Source organism: Bos grunniens, chromosome 26 (genome assembly GCF_055505025.1).
Source record: "Bos grunniens cultivar Pamir isolate PY7600 chromosome 26, Bosgru_T2T1.0, whole genome shotgun sequence".
Taxonomy (NCBI): Eukaryota; Metazoa; Chordata; class Mammalia; order Artiodactyla; family Bovidae; genus Bos; species Bos grunniens.
Genome location: NC_141190.1, coordinates 10,300,206 through 10,318,613, shown reverse-complemented (window position 1 = coordinate 10,318,613; position 18,408 = coordinate 10,300,206). Strand labels below are relative to the sequence as shown.

Here is an 18,408-nt window from a genome sequence, read left to right as displayed (position 1 = left end):
TTGAGGGTCAGGTATTTGGGAACCATGTTATTGCTACATGGTGCACCATGGTGATACCACTTCAGACAGCAAAGAAATACCTTCCTTCCTTTGTCAGTTTTATGAAAAATTAATTTTGGATTATGTAAATGTTAAAGTATAGGAGGCCCCCTGTTAGCAGGAGACAAGGGTTTGATCCTTGGTCAAGGAGGATCCCACACGCAAGTAAGTCCATGGCCACAACTACTGAGCCTGTGCTTTAGAGCCTGTAAGACACAGCTCCTGAAGCTCACATGCCTAGAGCCTGTGCTTTGCAACAGGAGAGGCCACCAAAATGAGAAGCCCACACACTACAACTAGACAGCAGGCCCCGCTCATCACAACTAGAGGAAAACCCCTGTAGCGGTGATGACCCGGCATAGCCAAAAATAAATAAATAAATGTAAACAATTTTTTCTCACTCTCTGGGGCCAGGGTGCTAAGTTTATCTATTTGAATTCACATAATATGAATGTCCATATAAAGTAACTCCACTCAGTTTTATTTATGCTGGTATTTAAGTAGACCAGTAAGAATTGTCTCTTTAGTTACTAACACTACCCAACTCCATCCTTTATTTGGGGGTGTTTGATTGAACCAAAAATTCATACTATAAATACACATACTTAACAAAAGAAGGGGAACATTTGTATTCTGTCAGGTAGGGAAGCAACAAAATAGACGAAGGGTGGCAGAGTTGAGTTCACAAAATCCAATCTGCTGTCAAGCTTGAAGAGAGCCAGAGGGTAAAGGGTTGGCAGCCCAAACCTGACAAAGGTCAAGGAATAATCGTTTGTCAAGTGTCAAGAATAGACAGTACACGAACCAGAAACAAAAGTCTCCTTGGGAAAAGAGGAGCTAAATTCCAAGTATTAGACCCATCCCGATGATTACGAGTATGACTCAATATACTTAGGATTGTGCTTTCCAAAATATGTTCAATGGAACATCAGGTCCTTGATACGCTCTTTAGGAGGGGACTCTGTCATCAAGTGTTCAAAATGCTACTGACTTGACCCCTATTTTAGAGAATCTCAGTACCTCTTATCCTATTAAAAGACATTCCTGTAGAAAAGATACCTTCTCACCTTACAAAGCATAAATGGTGGCATCAAGTCAGACTTTCCCAAGTGTGTGCTGGGGAACAATTTCTGTGGGATATTTGCAGGTTTGGTGCCTAAATAAAATATTCCATGGTTAGGTATCTTGAAGTCATCTGACTTGATGTCACCGTTTTTACTTCATGCCTGGGCAGGAACCGTAGGCCAGATGAGAGGATGTGTAAGTCACTGAAGTCGTCAGTGGGAAGACACTGAGTCTTTTAGAGGTAGAAGAAGACTTGTTGCAGATAAACTCAAAACTTGGTGGGTTTGTAACTGGAGACAATTTAAGTTGAAATACAGTCTGAAATAAGGTAATATTAATTATCATTAATGGCTTCCCTGGTGGCTCAGTGGTAAAAAAAACCTGCCTACCAATGCAGGCAACTCAGGTTCAATCCATTGGGAAGATCCTCTGCAGACAGAAATGGCAACCGACTGCAGTATTCTTTCCTGAAGAAACCCATGGTCAGAGGAGCCTGGCAGGCTACAGTCCATGAGGTCACAAAAGAGTTGGACATGACTTAACAACTTAACAACAAACAATTATCATTAACATGGATAATTTTTTAAATTATCAGTAAGATTATCATTGTGGGAAGAATTTGAAGACTCAGATTCAAATTCTGGCTCTGAAACATGATAATGATGTTATCTTGTATGACCTTTGTTTTGTAGCATTAATTTTTGTAACAAACACACAAAAAGTTGAGTAGTCTAAGCATAACAGAAGTTTGATTCTTATTCCCATAAGACCCAAACAGATGTTTATGATTAATGGGTAGCTTTCATCAGAGAGGTTATTCAGAGACCCAGACTCCTTCCATCTTTTGACTCTGCCAACTTCATCAGGTGGCTTACAGAGTTACTGTGCTCATAGAAATCAAATCAGTGGTTAAGAAAAAGAACAGAGGAGAGCATGCAGGGTGCTTTTAGCACACATCAGGAGGGCTTACATTCTGTTGGTTAGAACAGTTACATGGCCACACCTGTTTGGAAGGGAAGCTGGAATTGTAGTCTACCCACGTATGTAGGAAGAGTAAAAAAGCAGGTTGATGAACATCTAGCAAGTTTCTGCTACAGCACTTAAGATAAATCTTTCTGTGAAAGAGCTTCATTAGACCTACATAGATGACAAATAGATTTCAACACAAGTTCCATTCATTCAACAGACAGTCATTACCTGGGGCAGAAACTAAGAGCAATTCCATGGTTGGCTCTGGACTCAGTAGAAAATGACTTTACCAACAACTGGCAATGTGTGTCATGCAGAGGGCATATGGAGCCGTGGGATAAGTGACATACATTTACATCCTGTGTAGAAAACACACTCCCTGTGTGTTTCTCCTTTACTTTCACTCTACTATCACACTCACAACACTTCTGACACCAGATGTGTGGGTTTTCCACACCTCAAGCAATTCTGCGACTCCTACTTGATGCCCTACAAGTCAATTCAGTTCTGACACTGTCCTTAAGGAGTTAGCAGCAGAGCCCACAGGCAAAGGATTCAATCCCACAAGGCCACCTCCACTTCAGATATCACTTCAGATCACACATTTCAAGCTGTTGACCTGTGTTCCCATGACCCCTCCTTGCATTTGATAAGTTGCTAGTATGGGTCACAGAACTTGGGGAAATACTTACTTATACGTACCGGTTTATGGTATAATAAAGGATAAGATGGGCTTCCCTGGTGGCACTAGTGGTAAAGAACCCAACTGCCAATGCAGGAGACATAAGAGACATGGGTTTAATCCCTGGGTCAGGAAGATTCCCCTAGAGGAAGGTATGGCAACCCACTCCAGTATTCTTTCCTGGAGAACCCCATGAACTGTAGCCTGGCAGGCTACAGTCCAGTCACAAAGATTTGGATGTGACTGAAGTGACTGAGCACATACACACACACACACACAAAAAAAATATAGTATAGCACACACCAGATAAAGAGGTACACAAGGGAGGATCAGGAAGGTCCTATGTACAGGACTGTATCTCCCTGAGGAGTTGGGATGTACTCCTCCAGGAATGATGTGTTCACCAGAAGCCCTCTGAACCACATACTATTGAGAGTTTTATGGAGGCTTCAACACACAGGCACGATCGATCATGAACTCAAATATAGCTCCTCTCCCTTCCTGGAGGATAAGGAGTGGGGCTGAAAGTTCTAGGCTTATAATCATGGCTTGGTCTTTCTGCTGACCAACCCCCATCCTGAAGCCAACCAGGAGCCCACCAAGAGTTGCTTCATTAGAACAAAGACACTTCTGTCAGCCAGGAAATTCCAAAGGATTTAGGAGCTTTGGAACAGAGCTCCTAAGCTATATATAACTCAAAACTATATATATAGTTTTATATCCCTAAGAAGATCTCTGAGTCCTTCCCAGCATCTTATATTTGGAGTCAAATTGGCCAGGAGTCAAACTTCCTATATTAAACTCAGTTCTACCACTTACTAGCTGTATGACCTTGGACAAATTACTTAAACTGTCTGCTCACTTATCAATAGAATGAGGAAAATAATACCAACCCTAAAATGTTGAAGATGGCTCAAACATATTAAGAGCTTCATATAGCGTTTAGCAAATAATGTCCATTCCTATGTACCTAATATTATAATTAATAATTCTAATCTCTAATTTAGATATCATATTCTCCAAAGCAAAAGGCATAAACATAAAAGCCTAACTTAAGTGAATGAAACCCTATGTTACCAAGACAGATAGGAGTTGGGGTAGCTTAAATAAATAAAATATTTGACTCACCCTCAAATAATTGGTCAGAATTTTAGCATCCTTCTCTTTTCACCATCTAAAAGCATGTTAATGACCACGAAGAAATTAATAGTTTGCAACTCTAGAAATGTGATGTCCAATGACCATAACTACATGGCATTCCATATCTCATTAAAGGAAACAATCCGACTCAGCCAAAAAATAAGTGAACAACTTTTTCATTGCATGGAATTTGTACATGCAAGAGTTGTATTGTTAGGATCTTTGAGTAACAAACAGTAATATAATGCATTTAAAGGCTCTTTTACAAAAGATATAGAAAGATTATTCCATATAGCTGTTTGTTATATCAACTCTATAAAAGATAAGAGCATAATACAACGTTCTGTAAATAATTGAGGTAGGCTTGGGGTCATAAACCCAGTCACCTTATGTTCACTTGGGCTTCCTTGGTGGCTCAGACAGTAAAGAATCTGCCTGCAATGCAGGAGACCTGGGTTTGATCCCTGGGCCAGGAAGATCTCCTGGAGAAGGGAATGGCTACCCGCTCCAGCATTCTTGCCTGGAGAATTCCATGGACAGAGGAGCCTGGAAGAGTCGGACACAGCTGAGTGAGTAACACTTTCGGTACTTTCCTGTGTTAACTTAAGAGGAGAGGTCATGATTATCCTAACTAAGCAATAGCCATACAGTTGACACATGAAATGTCTGCTTTTGCATTTGAAACACTATGGAGTTATTTGTCCTTAAACTTTCAGAAAATGCAGTCCAGATAGGTAACACTTTCTAAGTAGAACAAAAAGGAAAAGGGAAAGAAAACATGGCGGGAAGGAAAAGAAAAGCACTGTGATGATGAAAAACTATCAGGTTTCCAGTTCAGACTTTTGCTTTAAAATATCAATTCCGGAAACCCAGCTTGCAGATAAAATAGTAATCATCATCTTAAAATAGCAAGCAGTAACCAGTTACAAAATTCATAATATTGTGTCTTTTGTATCATGGACATAGTCATTTGTAATTCAATTATGTAACTGATGCTGTCCATATAAATCCGTTAAGGCAGTTTAATAAATAGCAGTCAAGTACTAATTACAAATATCCATCTCACTATTACAATGCCACAGAGTATCACATGATTGTAATGTCAAATCTTGAGATGTTCTCTCAGGAAGAAAAAAATATGTATGTATGTGTATACATATATATGTATGTATACATGTATGTGTGTGATGTATGAATGTACTTATATAAAATAATGTACATATATATACATAAAAATGAGTACTCATATGCTGTCATTTAAGGTAACTGGTACAAATTATAAAGTAGATGAATCTTATTTCACATAACATTTGCCACTTTGAAAATCAAAAATGGGTTTTCTTTAGAAAATGAAATAATTCATTTTGTAAGAACATCTGCACACAAAGTAAAAACAAAAAGATCCCTTTCAATCTCTGATTTCCCTATCAGGCTATCCTCACTGGGAAAGATTTACATTCATGATAACACTTGTCCTCCCCCTTGCCAAGCAAGTGAACTCAGTATGAAAATCAGTGCCAGAGACAGAGAGAAAGTGGAAAATGTGGAAAGTGGAAAATGTTATATACAAATATATAACAACAAAATTAAACCTTAAAAATATCCTAAGGAGTATATTACTGGGGAAAAAAAATTTATAGGCATTTCTTTCAGAAAAATTGAATTCACAAATATTTCATTTATATGTTCTCCATTCTCAGTCTATTCAGTTAAAGAAGTATTTACAAATGTGTATCGGATGCCTCTGTTTGCTGGGCAGTGTGCTAGGAAATGAGGATGCTATAGACTCTGCCCTCACGAAACAACATTTTACGAAGTTTACTCAAATGAGAAATTTTTAAAGAAATCGATACATGAGGCTTTTTTGGACTAGTGACTTGAGGTCAGCTAAGAATCCTCATAAATATAAATGGTTGCACTGATATATACGGTACAGAGAGCATCAACTCACATGTATGATCAAAACTGGGGAGAGTCATGTTGCCTCATGACAATATTATGATCATTTTTAAGGATGCTTAAGACCTAAGATCTTTTGTCAACACAAGCCTAACAATCTTCTTTCTTTAGATGAGGAAATGAAAGTTGGAGACTATGGAACATTTCAATTCATGAAAAAATTAGAAGCTTTAGCATGGCCTATTATTTAACTTTCTCCTGGAGCTGCTGCTGCTGCTGCTGCTGCTAAGTCGCTTCAGTCGTGTCCGACTCTGTGGGACCCCATAGATGGCAGCCCACCAGGCTCCGCTGTCCCTGGGATTCTCCAGGCAAGAACACTGGAGTGGGTTGCCATTTCTTTCTCCAATGCATGAAAGTGAAAAGTGAAAGTGAAGTCGCTCTGTCGTGCCCGACTCTTAGCAACCCCATGGACTGCAGCCTTCCAGGCTCCTCCGTCCATGGGATTTTCCAGGCAAGAGTACTGGAATGGGGTGCCATTGCCTTCTCCTCCTGGAGCTGCTAAAAAATTCAATTAATGCAAATAGTAAGTCATGAAATGTCCAAGAAGCAGTGAACAAAAGTGTAAAGAGAGTCTGGAGTCCACAGTTGCCTGGCATTTCCATGAGCAAATTGCAGATTTGTATAGCATCCACACTAAGAAGAGAATCTTCAACTTTCTGTGTGTGGGTCCCTTTCTGTGCCAGCATTCCAGCTTTGTGTTCTGCCTGCCCTCTGAGAGCGGTGTTTTCACATGTGGCAGTTGGCCTAAGCTTGTGGCTCTCAGGTTGACAAAGTTGAGATTTGGTCTGAGATTGGTCTGAGACAAGGTCTGAGATTGACAAAAGACCTTCAGGTTGGCCAACAGTTGGTCCAGAACACAAGACTCAGGTATTTTGGTGACTGAGTGTAGTTTGGATCTGCTATTAAGGAGAGAAAATGGGAATGAGAATCAGATGACTGTATGTGATGAATAAATATATGGATCTGAGATTTACAGGTTATAGATGAGAGCAACAGAAAAACTGAGAGTCTGCTATCATTGTGGCCAATTAAGAGAAGAAACAGCAAAGGAAAACCCTCTTTTGGCTTTGTAAGGAGGTGAGGAAGGCCAGTGTACATCAACAAAGGAAAAATCACCGGAGGTGCACAGGTGGGAATCGCCACAGTCCATCTGACCCCTTCACTAACAACGGTCAGGTGACTTGGTAGGTAGCTATCATCTAAGGGAGGCACTGCTACATTCAATGTAATGCCATTTAATTTTTGCTATTTATAATTATCTTTTTAAGTGATGGCTCTTCTGTCTGCCAAGTACCTAGGGAGAGATTAAAATTCCAGTTTGGGAGTGAAAATAAGGAGAGCTAAATTGTTTTGCCTAATTGAGGGGAAATTTTCTGATATTCTTTGACTAGGAGAAGGGCAAAGAGCAAAGAAGAGAAAAAAGAGAAAACTAGACAGGGTGAGGCTCTGGTTTGACCTGAGAGGTTGCAATGTAGGTCTGTAACTCGTTTGCTATCTAACTTATTTTGTGGACACCCCCATGAATTTCTGTCTCCCCAACATAGTTCTGGATTGAACGATTGTTTTAACTGATGTGTGCTTTTTACTGGAGAGTTGTTTTATAAATCAACATAGTCCAGGCACTTTTTGGAAGAGTTAGCATGAAAAGAGTTACGAACTTGGTGGTTTCTTCAGGTTAGTACCTGTGCAGAAAATTGGAGTCTGCTGTATGTATGGAAAACCTCATATCTATTTGAGAACCTTATTTTGAATCCAGACAGAATTCCTCATCCCCTGGACCTCAAATAAAGCAAGCTCAACTTACTGTTTCCATGATAGCTGCAAACAAGTCAGTCTGTTGAGAGAGCTGGAAATTGGGAAAAGGCTTTCTCTGTGGGACTGAACAGTTTCGAAGTCTCTTGAAGTTAAGTCTTGACTGCAGCCTGAAGTGAAGCCTGTCAACACCCTGGGTTGTAAGCCAGAGCTCAAAATGATGTGCTCTGCTCTGCTTCCCAGACAAGAGCCTGGTTTTCATCATTCTTGAGGCATCTCAAAACCTTTGCAAGTTGAGAATAGTCTTGTAAAACTGTGTAACTCTCAGACAGCTTGTGAGCCTCAGGTCCTGGGAGACAATAAAGACTTGTTGAGCTGAATGAGAGCTTGACAAGTCTTCCTTCTGGTCCATTTTTAGCTGGGACTGCAGCACTGTCCCAAAGAGATGGAAACTTTCCTTTGCCTAGAGCTCTCTTAGAAAAGATTTCACCATTTTTCTCACCATCAAGAATTCTTTCTCAGATCAATCTAAATGTCTCATGGGCTAAAGAATTGATACGCCCTGTTTGCAGAGCCTGTTGCTTTCTCTAGATTAGAAGCTCTATCCTTTAGTGGGAATTCATGCTACTGTCTATCCCACATACTATCCATCAACTGATCCCTCTTATCTTCATCAAGATTGAAAATAAGAGATAGACGCTAACATCGTAGCCTAGCAGGAATGTGTATTTGGTGCTCAGGAAATAAGGACGACTGAGCCAGTCGTCCTTAACGCAGCTCCAAGATGCCCTTCCCTTGTCCCAGAATAAACACTGAGAATGAACGCTTCAGCGCTGGTCACCCACTTAGCAGGCAAGGCAAAGCAGTGACTAGTCAGCAAATTGTTCATCCCTAAGACAGCCTAGGTATCTGTGACCACTGCCCTTTAAATCATATAAAATGAATGAGCTCTTTAGTTGCCAAATCTGGAAGCCTTAGAAAAACCTATATCAACTCTTGGTAATTAGAATGATCAGAAACCTCTTATGGAGACTCTGTCCCATGCCTATAACATCAGGAATATTTGACTATATAGTATTACAGGTATTGCCAGTAAGACATGGAAATTTTGTCAAGTTCTCTTCCCAAAGAGGTTCAAGTATTCTTGGTAACAGGTTTACCCTAGTCGCTGGGGAATGTGCATCTGCTTTGAGTGATGCCCTGTAAAACAGACCTTGATTTCCAAGGTTACACTTCAAAAGATCCACTGTTCTTTTTGTGAAAGATTAAAAAAAAAAAAAAGTGGTTAAAGAACAACTGTGCTCCAGCTGAGATATTTAACTTAGAAAATATGTGATAAGCTCTGCAAATGTGCCATTTCTCATCCATGGCTTAGCAGTTATCTCATTTTTATATCAGAGTGGCATTAAAATGATATCATGCATAGGAATTTTGCCACAAATGAGTTTATATTAACCCAAATTTGGTGAATTGTAAATTCTTTATTGTATAATTCATGATTTGGTTTTTATTATCATGGATGGTCAAAAATAGCCAGTATTATTATCCAGCATGGTTTGGTTACATGGTTACATAGACTTTGCAATCACACAGACCTAGTTTCAAATTATAAGTCGATACTTAGGATTAGGTTGAACTATATTATATTGCTGCCTTTGTAATTTAAAATGGTCATATAACAGCAAGCATTTCCATGTGATTCAGCCTAATAGCTCTGTGACCATGAGTAAGTTTCTCAGTCTTTCTGAGCTTCACTTATTTGTACTTTAAAGTTAATAGTATCTCCTAGAAATGTAATAAGGGTTGAATCCAGTGAATCCTAAAGGAAATAAACCCTGAATATTCATTGGAAGGACTGATGCTGAAGCTGAAGCTCCAATATTTAGGCCACCTTATGCAGAGCCGACTCACTGGAAAAGACTGATGCTGGCAAAGATTGAGGGCAGGAGAAATGGGTGGCAGAGGATGAGATGGTTAGATAACATTGCTGATTCAATGGACATGAATTTGGGCAATCTCCTGGAGAGAGTGAAGAACAGGGAAGCCTGGTGTGCTGTAGTCCATGGGGTCACAAAGAGTCAGACATGACTTAGCAGCTGAACAGCAACAACAAGTATATCCGAAACTCCTAGTCTCAGGCCTTGCTTACTGGAGACACACAGTAAATGCTGTCTTTATAGTTGTTCTCACATAATTATTTTATGATTTTAGTCTATCGGCTATAAAACTTCTTTTTTTTTTGTTTAAGAAAGAGAAAAGGGAAGGAAAATGCCAGTAGTGCAAGTTTAGTTATATTATTTCTGTTAAAAATCATAACAGATACACATTAGAGTAGTTAAACCATATCTCATTTCTCAAATAAGGTGTTAAACTCAGAGAACATTAAGTTAAATATGATTCTTTCTTTTTATGGAATCTCCAATCACTTTTTGAATAATTCCCCCCAAATTTATACTCCAGCATATCAGAGAAGAGTTAGATACTGTAAAGTAAGTCGTCAGCAAATCAAAGGCCTAAGACTAATTCAAGAGCAGTTTTCCAAGTCTGCAGAATCTCACCACAGGATATCGCTTCATTGTGTTTCATAACAGTTAGCATTTTTAACTCTGTCCAGAATCACCAATCCATCATTTTGCCCAGATGTGACATTACTGAGTCGATTTAGCCTAAAGAATCCTTTGGTTTATTAACAGTGACTTTCCTGTTATTAAGTGAGCTGAGAAGGCTTTGATATGCCCTTTAAGATCATATGTGGGCCCTGCTATTTTTAATAATCATTGCCCCTACAGACTTCATATATATGCATATTTAGATAATGAGAAGAATCTACATGTACTGTATAGGACTTGGAATTCCCTGCATAATATGAATGAATATTAAACATCAGAATCTGAAAAGAATCTATTGAAATTCCATTAATATTTATAACTGATCTGTGGGACTAAGGGAATTCTTCAGTATAAAATATTCCAAATTCATGTTTGTAAGAATGAAGCATCCTTGAATTTAAAAATAGAGTTTTCCTCACTGAAATAGATTTCTATTATATACATACCTAGTGAATTCTTTTTGTTGATATTCTATATCCTTACATTATTTAGATTCAGGAAAGGCATTTTAGAACCTTGAGCTCACTTGAACCTAACCCACTCTTTTTTATTACAAATAGCATGCCTGTTTGTTCCCTTTTCCACCATCTATATTCCTAACATTGGCTTCTCAGGAGTAGCTAGCAATATCATAAAGACTGTAGTCTATTTGATTTAAGAATCTTGGGTAAAATATTAAGATTCAATATTTTTTTTGTCAAGATATAACAAGAAGAATAATTTCACTGGTCTTATTAGTAAAGGAGATAAGAATGTCCACAGTAAACCAGTAAATTTCTTCTATGGAAAGGACCAGAAATATTTTGACACAATCATAAATAAGAACTTCATCTGATTAGTCTCAGTTGTTCAAATTCGACATTTTATAATGTCAGGGCAAAACCTTCTCTTTAATGTGCCAAATGAACTAGAGCAAATATTAGGTCAAACCCTCCAGCCCAGATACTTATTTCATCTGTTCATGGTATCCTTTTGAACAGTTACAAATCTAAAGCTGAACTGAATTATGCAGCTAACTATGGTGATAAAGTGGTATCCTTAGAGCAGACCAGCATGCTGGCGCAAAGGAAAAACCTTGCCCAACTCCAGGAAAAGAGTCCAATCATAATACCACTTAACACACAAAATTTCATATAGGGCATGATGCTGAGTAGGCCAGAATAACAATGTATAATAAAGGATGACTGCTTATTGCTGGGGAGTATTGGGAAAGTGGGACATTTTCATTGACTGTCATCATAGAAAATCAGGGCTTTCGTACATGCTGCAGAAGAACTCCGGCAAGGTCTGGAACACCAAGTGCGAGTTAGGACAAATCGCCTGCTCTGGGGACCTTGGTGGGTCCAGTTAAAGGACTATTGAAATGCTTCCATATTTTTTCCTTTTGGCAGTGCCAATAAAAGTTGCAACAGGCTGAAAATCTCCTTGTGACTAAGGATAAATAGATGTTTTCATAAAACTTGGGAGGTCTTAACCAGAGAAAAAACTTCGCGCAAACAGATTCTGAAATATATGCAGTCCACTCAGTGAGGCCCCATTTGCTAAATGGGCAGAATCTATGGAATTTTTAAAGGATCTGATGCAAGGATCACAGAGGAAAGATTATTCCAGCCCTGGAAAGCAAGTAGAATTCAGAATATGATTGACAAGAGTTACTTTACTCCTTAAAAAAAAAAAAATCTATGTATGTTATAATCAAACCTAGCATGTGAAGCACTGGCTCTTAATTGTCTGCCTTCGAAATTCAGAACTTGTTCATCCTTTAATCTTCTCTGTTTCCGCAAATGGAGCCACCAATCAATGTCTTAGCCTCTTTAGCCTCAAATCAGGAATTATCCTTGCTTTTTAATTCTCTTTCATTGAACTCACTTCTGTTCACCACTGCAGTCACAAACCACGCACCACCTTGTTTTCTTTTGTTGTTTTTTTCCCTCTTGTTTTAACTGGTCTCTCCATATTGCTCCACTCCGATTCATTCATCACATAGCCAGAATGATCTTCTTCAAACGCATCTGGTTTTGCCCTTCCTACGCAGAATGCTTTACTGCTTTCTCTCTGCACATAGGATTAAACCTCAGATCCTTAACATGACCTACAAGGTCCTGAATGAGCTCATTCAGGGGTCACAAACCTTCTAAAAAGGGCAGATAGTTCATACTTTAGACTCTGTGAGCTATACAGAGCTGCTCACTTGTTGTAACTCTTTAGCTCTACTGTGTCACACAGGGCTTCCATGGTAGCTCAGATGGTAAAGAATCTGTCTGCAGTGCAGGAGACCCAGATTCGATCCCTGGGTCAGGAAAATCCCCTGGAGAAGGAAAAAGCAACCCACTCCAGTGTTCTTGCCTGGGAAATCCCATGGACAGAGAAGCCTGGCAGGGTACAGTCCATGGGATCACAAAGAGTTAGACATGACTGAGCGACTAACATTCACACAAGTCATGCTGCTACTGCTAAGTCACTTCAGTCGTGTCCGACTCTGCGTGACCCCATAGACGGCAGCCCACCAGGCTCCCCCGTCCCTGGGATTCTCCAGGCAAGAACACTGGCGTGGGTTGCCATTTCCTTCTCCAATGCATGCAAGTGAAAAGTGAAAGTGAAGTCGCTCAGTCGTCTCCAACTCTTAGCGACCCCATGGACTGCAGCCCACAAGGCTCCTCCATCCATGGGATTTTCCAGGCAAGAGTACTGGAGTGGGGTGCCATTGCCTTCTCCCTAAGAAGCACTAAAGGGGGTGAAATGATTCACTCCACATACAGGTAAAGTTACACATTCTAGTAACTTCACCTTGAGAGCTGGACAAACAACTCTAGAGATGCTTTAAAGGATCTCTGATACCACAATGAATTTATCAGGAAATACCACAGGACCGATCCAATGAGTCTACATAATCAGCTCTCATTCAGAGAGAGGTAAGCACTGAAATTCCCTGTGGAGTGTCCTCAAAATGTCCATCATGTCCAAGGTCTACACCTGAAAATACTGATTAAGGAATTTTGGGGGTAAGACCCAAACTCCTATAGGTTTGTGACTCTGATGTGTACACACACAGAGTGGTGTGTATACTGTGTGTACACATCACAGGTGTGTACTCTGCTGTGTGCACACCACACAGCACTGAGCCCAAGTTGAAAAGCAATGATACAAAAGTTAGTTCCAGCAGCTACATGAAGTTGTCAACTGGAACCTTCTACACTATATCTTAATCCTTGTGACTAGCTGAGAGTGTACTAACATACATTTCCCTGACCTCAACCTAAAATTCTCAGTCTCCACCCCTATAAAATATCTGTGAATCACCTTTTGGTTTTGGTTAACTATCTTTGAGAGGATTTAACTTCTCAGTGGAATTCAGAAAATGGCAGTGTAAGAAAGGCATGGAAAATGAGTCATTAACTCTCTCTTGTTTTATTCCAATTCTCCATTTTAACAAGAAACCTACCAGAAAAATCTGGTAATTTTATCAACTCAAGTGTTAACTTCAATGAGTATTTAAGCAGAACCAGATAAAACCTGCTATACTAGAATATTCAGATTCCACTCTTTCAATTACCAAAATTTTCCAAAAAATTCCAATTTCCCAATTACATCATAAACGGTTACCCTAGTAATTGGTGAGTAGTTGGTGACAACTACTCTGTATTTTGTATGTCATTCTACAAATATTTAAAGATCCAGGAAGTTATAAAAGACTTAAATACACTCTCCTATAAAATTTTAAGGCTTCCCAGGTGGATCAATGGTAAAAAAAAAAAAAAATCCCCCTGCCAAGCAGGAGATGCAGGTTTGATCCCTGGGTTGGGAAGATCCCCTGGGGAAGGAAATGGCAACCCCCTCCAGAGAGGTCACAAAGCATCGGACAGGACTGAGCTTAGTCGCTCAGTCGCACAGCACAGCACATAATCAGAAAAACCTAATCAAATTAGGGATTCAGAAATGACCTTTGTGAAATTAATTAGCAGCACACTTGAAATGAGGGGTGTGTAATTCATAGGTATACCTCAGAATGTCAGTGTTACAAAGGTGTTTGTGGTTGACACATTGTGACTTTTACACAAAGCTGCATGCAGGTTGGGCTTCTCTACTCCATAATGTAGATGTGCTATCTCGAGCATGAGCCCTTAAGGTCAACATAGAGGTGAGAAAGAAACGGAAGACATGCCATAACTTTTAATAGCCTTGGACTAGTTGGGATGCACTTCACTTCCCATCATGTCCTCTGATCAAAGCTAGTTACATGGTCCAGCTTAACTGCCATGCTGCTGCTGCTGCTGCTGCTAAGTCACTTCAGTCGTGTCCGACTCTGTGCGACCCCATAGACGGCAGCCCACCAGGCTCCCCCGTCCCTGGGATTCTCCAGGCAAGAACACTGGAGTGGGTTGCCATTTCCTTCTCCAATGCATGAGAGTGAAAAGTGAAAGTGAAGTCACTCAGTCGTGCCTGACTCTTAGCGACCCCGTGGACTCACCAGGCTCCTCTGCCCATGGGATTTTCCAGGCAAGAGTACTGGAGTGGGTTGCCATTGCCTTCTCCGAATTTCAGGTAGCATGTGAACCATTTGGTGAAAATTAACTATCTCTGCCAGACAATATAAAAAAATAGTGCAAATATATTTCCTAATATTAAACAAAATTTGCTATACAAAGGTACTATGAACCACTCATATTGCTATATCATAGGTGATATATTTTATCAATTTGAAAAGCTTTTCTTAAATTGTAATCTCTTTTATGTTAATATTTCACTTGATAGTAACCATTAGAATCTAACTTGGATGTCTTCTTCAGACCCTTTTCTTTAATGTTTAGGAGAGAAAAATGCTCATTTTGTAATAATTTCATTTTATGACCATGATTTTTCTATATAATCTGTAAATTTGGGCAGAATTCATTTTAAAAGAATTCTATGTTCATTTCTTCTTAAAAGTGAAATATTATAATAAAAGTTGACTGTAAGGAAATGAACTTCATAAGAAAAGAAATATCTTATATTCTTTGCTCTCCAAATTATGAGTCTCCATAAGTTATTCATCAGTCATGCATTCAATGAATATTTATTGCATTTCACTGATGGGCCAGACATCATTCTAAGTGTTCAGGTGAATAAGACTGCTCTTCTACTGCTTACATTTGACAGAGAATATTTAAACATATTACAGAATAATGATAAAAAGTTAGAATTCCTTATCAGCAAAATTTCAACAGTATTTAATCTGATATTCTCTTGTATCCTTGTTATTTTATTTCGGCAAATACTTGTGAAATGGAAGTATCAGTATCTCTGTAGGACACTGTCTTTTCATCTAGTCAGTATTCCTAGTCAGGTCTTTAGTAATTCTTGTTACACTTACAGGAATATAAAAATGTACCTTGTTTTAAAGGGATAGTAATAAGCTCTGAAGCCATATCTGCTCCACTGAAGAAGATAGAAACGGTTCTCTATTTTGAAATCAGTCTCCTGGGGTCTCTCCTCCTTACTTACACAGGCACACCTCGCTTCCTTGCATTTCACTTTACTGTGCTTAGCAGATATTTTATTCTTCACAAAATGAAGGTTTGTGACAACCCCATGTCAAGCCAGTCTCTCGGTGCTGTTTTTCAATATCATTTGCTCACTTTGTTTCTCTGTGTCACATTTTGGTAATTCTCATAACATTTCAAGGTTTTGAATTATTATTATATTTGTTATGATGCTCTGTGATCAGTGATCTCTGATGTTACTACTGAAATTGTTTAGGGGCATCAGAAACTGTGCCCATATGACATCGAATGGCCATTCCTCCATGTCTCTCCCTCTCTCCAGGCCTCCCTATTCTCTGAGATACAACAATATTGAAATCAGACCAGTTAATAACCCTACAGTGGCCTCTAAGTATATAAGTGAAAGAAGAGTCACATATCTCTCACTTTAAACCAAAAGCTAGAACTGATTAAGCTTAAGGAGGATGGAATGCCAAAAGCCAGGAGCAGCCAACACCTAGGCCTCTTCTGCCAAAGTCAGCCAAGTTGTGAATGCAAAGGAAAAGTTCTTGAAGGAGATTTAAAGGGCTACTTCAGCAAATAAAAATGATAAGAAAATGAAACAACTTTGTTACTGATAATGGAGAAAGTTTTAGTGGTCTGGATAGAAGTACAAGCCAGCCACAATGTTCCCATAGGCCAAAGTGTAACTCAGATCATGGCCCTTACTCTTCAGTTTTGTGGAGGCTGAGCGGTGAGGAAGCTGCTGAAAAAAAGTTTGAAGCTAGCAGAGGTTGGTGATTTATGAGGTTTTAGGAAAGAAGCCATCTCCATAACTCAAACACACAAGGCAAAGAGGCAAGTGCTGATACAGAAGCTAGGGCAGGTCATCCAGAAGATCTAGCTGTGACAATGAATGAGTGTCTACACTAAACAACAGATCTCCAGTGTAGACGAAACAGCCTACTTTTGGAGGAAGAGGCCGTCTAGGACTTTAATAGCTACAGAGGAGAAGTCAATGCCTGACTTTAAAGCTTCAAAGGATAGGCTGACTGTCTTGTTAGGGGCTAATCCAGCCGGTGACCTGAAGATGAAGCCAGTGCTCATTTACTATTCTGAAAATCCTAGGGTCCTTAGGAATTATGCTAAATCTCTTCTGCCTGTGCTCTATAAATGGAACAACAAAGGTTGGATGATAGCACATCTGTTGACAATATGGTTGACTGAATATCCTAAACGCACCTGTGTGGCTCAGCTGGTAAAGAATCCACCTGCAATGCGGGAGACCTGGGTTCGATCCCTGGGTTGGGAAGATCCCCTGGAGAGGGGAAGGGTACCCACTCCAGTGTTCTGGCCTGAAAAGTTCCATGGACTGTATAGTCCATGGAGTCGCAAAGAGTCAGACAGGACTGAGAAACTTTCACTTTCTTTTACACTGATACCTAATGCTCAGAAAAAAAGATGCCTTTGCTCATTAACATTGTATCTAGTCAACCAAGAGCACTAATGGAGAGGTACAATTAGATCAGTGTTTTCATGCCTGCTAACACATTTTGAACTGTGGTGTTGGAGAAGACTCTTGAGAGTCCCTTGGACTGCAAGGAGATCCAACCAGTCCATCCTGAAGGAGATCAGCCCTGGGATTTCTTTGGAAGGAATGATGCTAAAGCTGAAACTCCAGTACTTTGGCCACCTCATGCGAAGAGTTGACTCATTGGAAAAGACTCTGATGCTGGGAGGGATTGGAGGCAGGAGGAGAAGGGGACGACAGAGGATGAGATGGCTGGATGGCATCACCAACTCGATGGACGTGAGTCTGAAGAACTCCAGGAGTTGGTGATGGACAGGGAGGCCTGGTGTGCTGCAATTCACGGGGTCGCAAAGAGTCGGACACGACTGAGAGACCGAACTGAACTGAACTGAACACAACATTCATTCCGCAGCCCATAGATCAAGAAGTAATTTTGACTTTCAAGTTTTATTATTAAAGAAATAATTTTGTAAGGCTACAGCTGCCGTAGATAGTATTCCTCCAATGGATCCATACAAAGCAAAATGAAAACCTTCTGGAAAGGATCTGTGATTCTAGATGCCATTAAGAACATAATTCATGGAAAGAGGTCAAAATATCAACATCAATAGGAATTTGAAAGAAGTTGATTCCAAACTTAGTGGATGACTTTGTGGGTTTCAATATTTCAGTGGAGGAAATAACTGCAGATGTAGCAAAAGAACTAAAATTAAAAGTGGAGGTGGTAGAATTAAAACTGAATTGCTGCAATCTCATGATAAAAGTTTAACAGATGAAGAATTGCTTCTTAGCGATGAGGAAAGAAAGTAGTTCCCTGAGATAGAATCTACTCTTGGTGAAGGTGCTGTGAAGATTGTTGAAGTTACAACAAGGGATTTAGAATATTACATGGGGCTTCCCCAGTGGCTCAGCGGTAAGAATCTGCTTGTGATGCAGTATCCACGCGAGATGCAAGTTCAGTCCCTGGGTCGGGAAGATCACCTGGGAAAGGGCCTGGCAACCAGTATTCTTGCCTGGAGAATCCCATGGGCAGAGGAGCCAGGCAGTCCACAGTCCATGGGGTCACAAAGAGTCAGACATGACTGAAGCGACTTAGTATGTAGTAGTATAAGCTTAGTTGATAAAGCAACAGCAGGGTTTGGGAGGAATGACTCTAATTCTGAAAGTCCTACTGTAGGTAAAATGCTATCAAACAGCCTTGCA

General features: G+C 39.8%; 1 protein-coding gene across 26 annotated transcripts in view; it reads left to right on the top strand.

Annotated features, from left to right (window-relative positions):
* The window catches only part of RNLS (renalase, FAD dependent amine oxidase), a 302,134-nt gene that overhangs the window by 218,791 nt on the left and 64,935 nt on the right, over positions 1-18,408 (top strand). For 8 of the 26 annotated variants that reach the window (XR_015155834.1, XR_015155837.1, XR_015155838.1 and 5 more), the window contains exon 6: positions 4,342-4,464. The exons of the other annotated variants lie outside the window; for them this stretch is intronic. Coding sequence is in view for 5 of the 8 variants with exons in the window: in XM_086379248.1 (XP_086235374.1) it covers positions 4,342-4,464 (123 nt within the window). In the remaining 3 variants the exon portion in view is untranslated. The remainder of the gene's footprint in view (positions 1-4,341; positions 4,465-18,408) is intronic. 26 annotated transcript variants of the gene reach the window in all.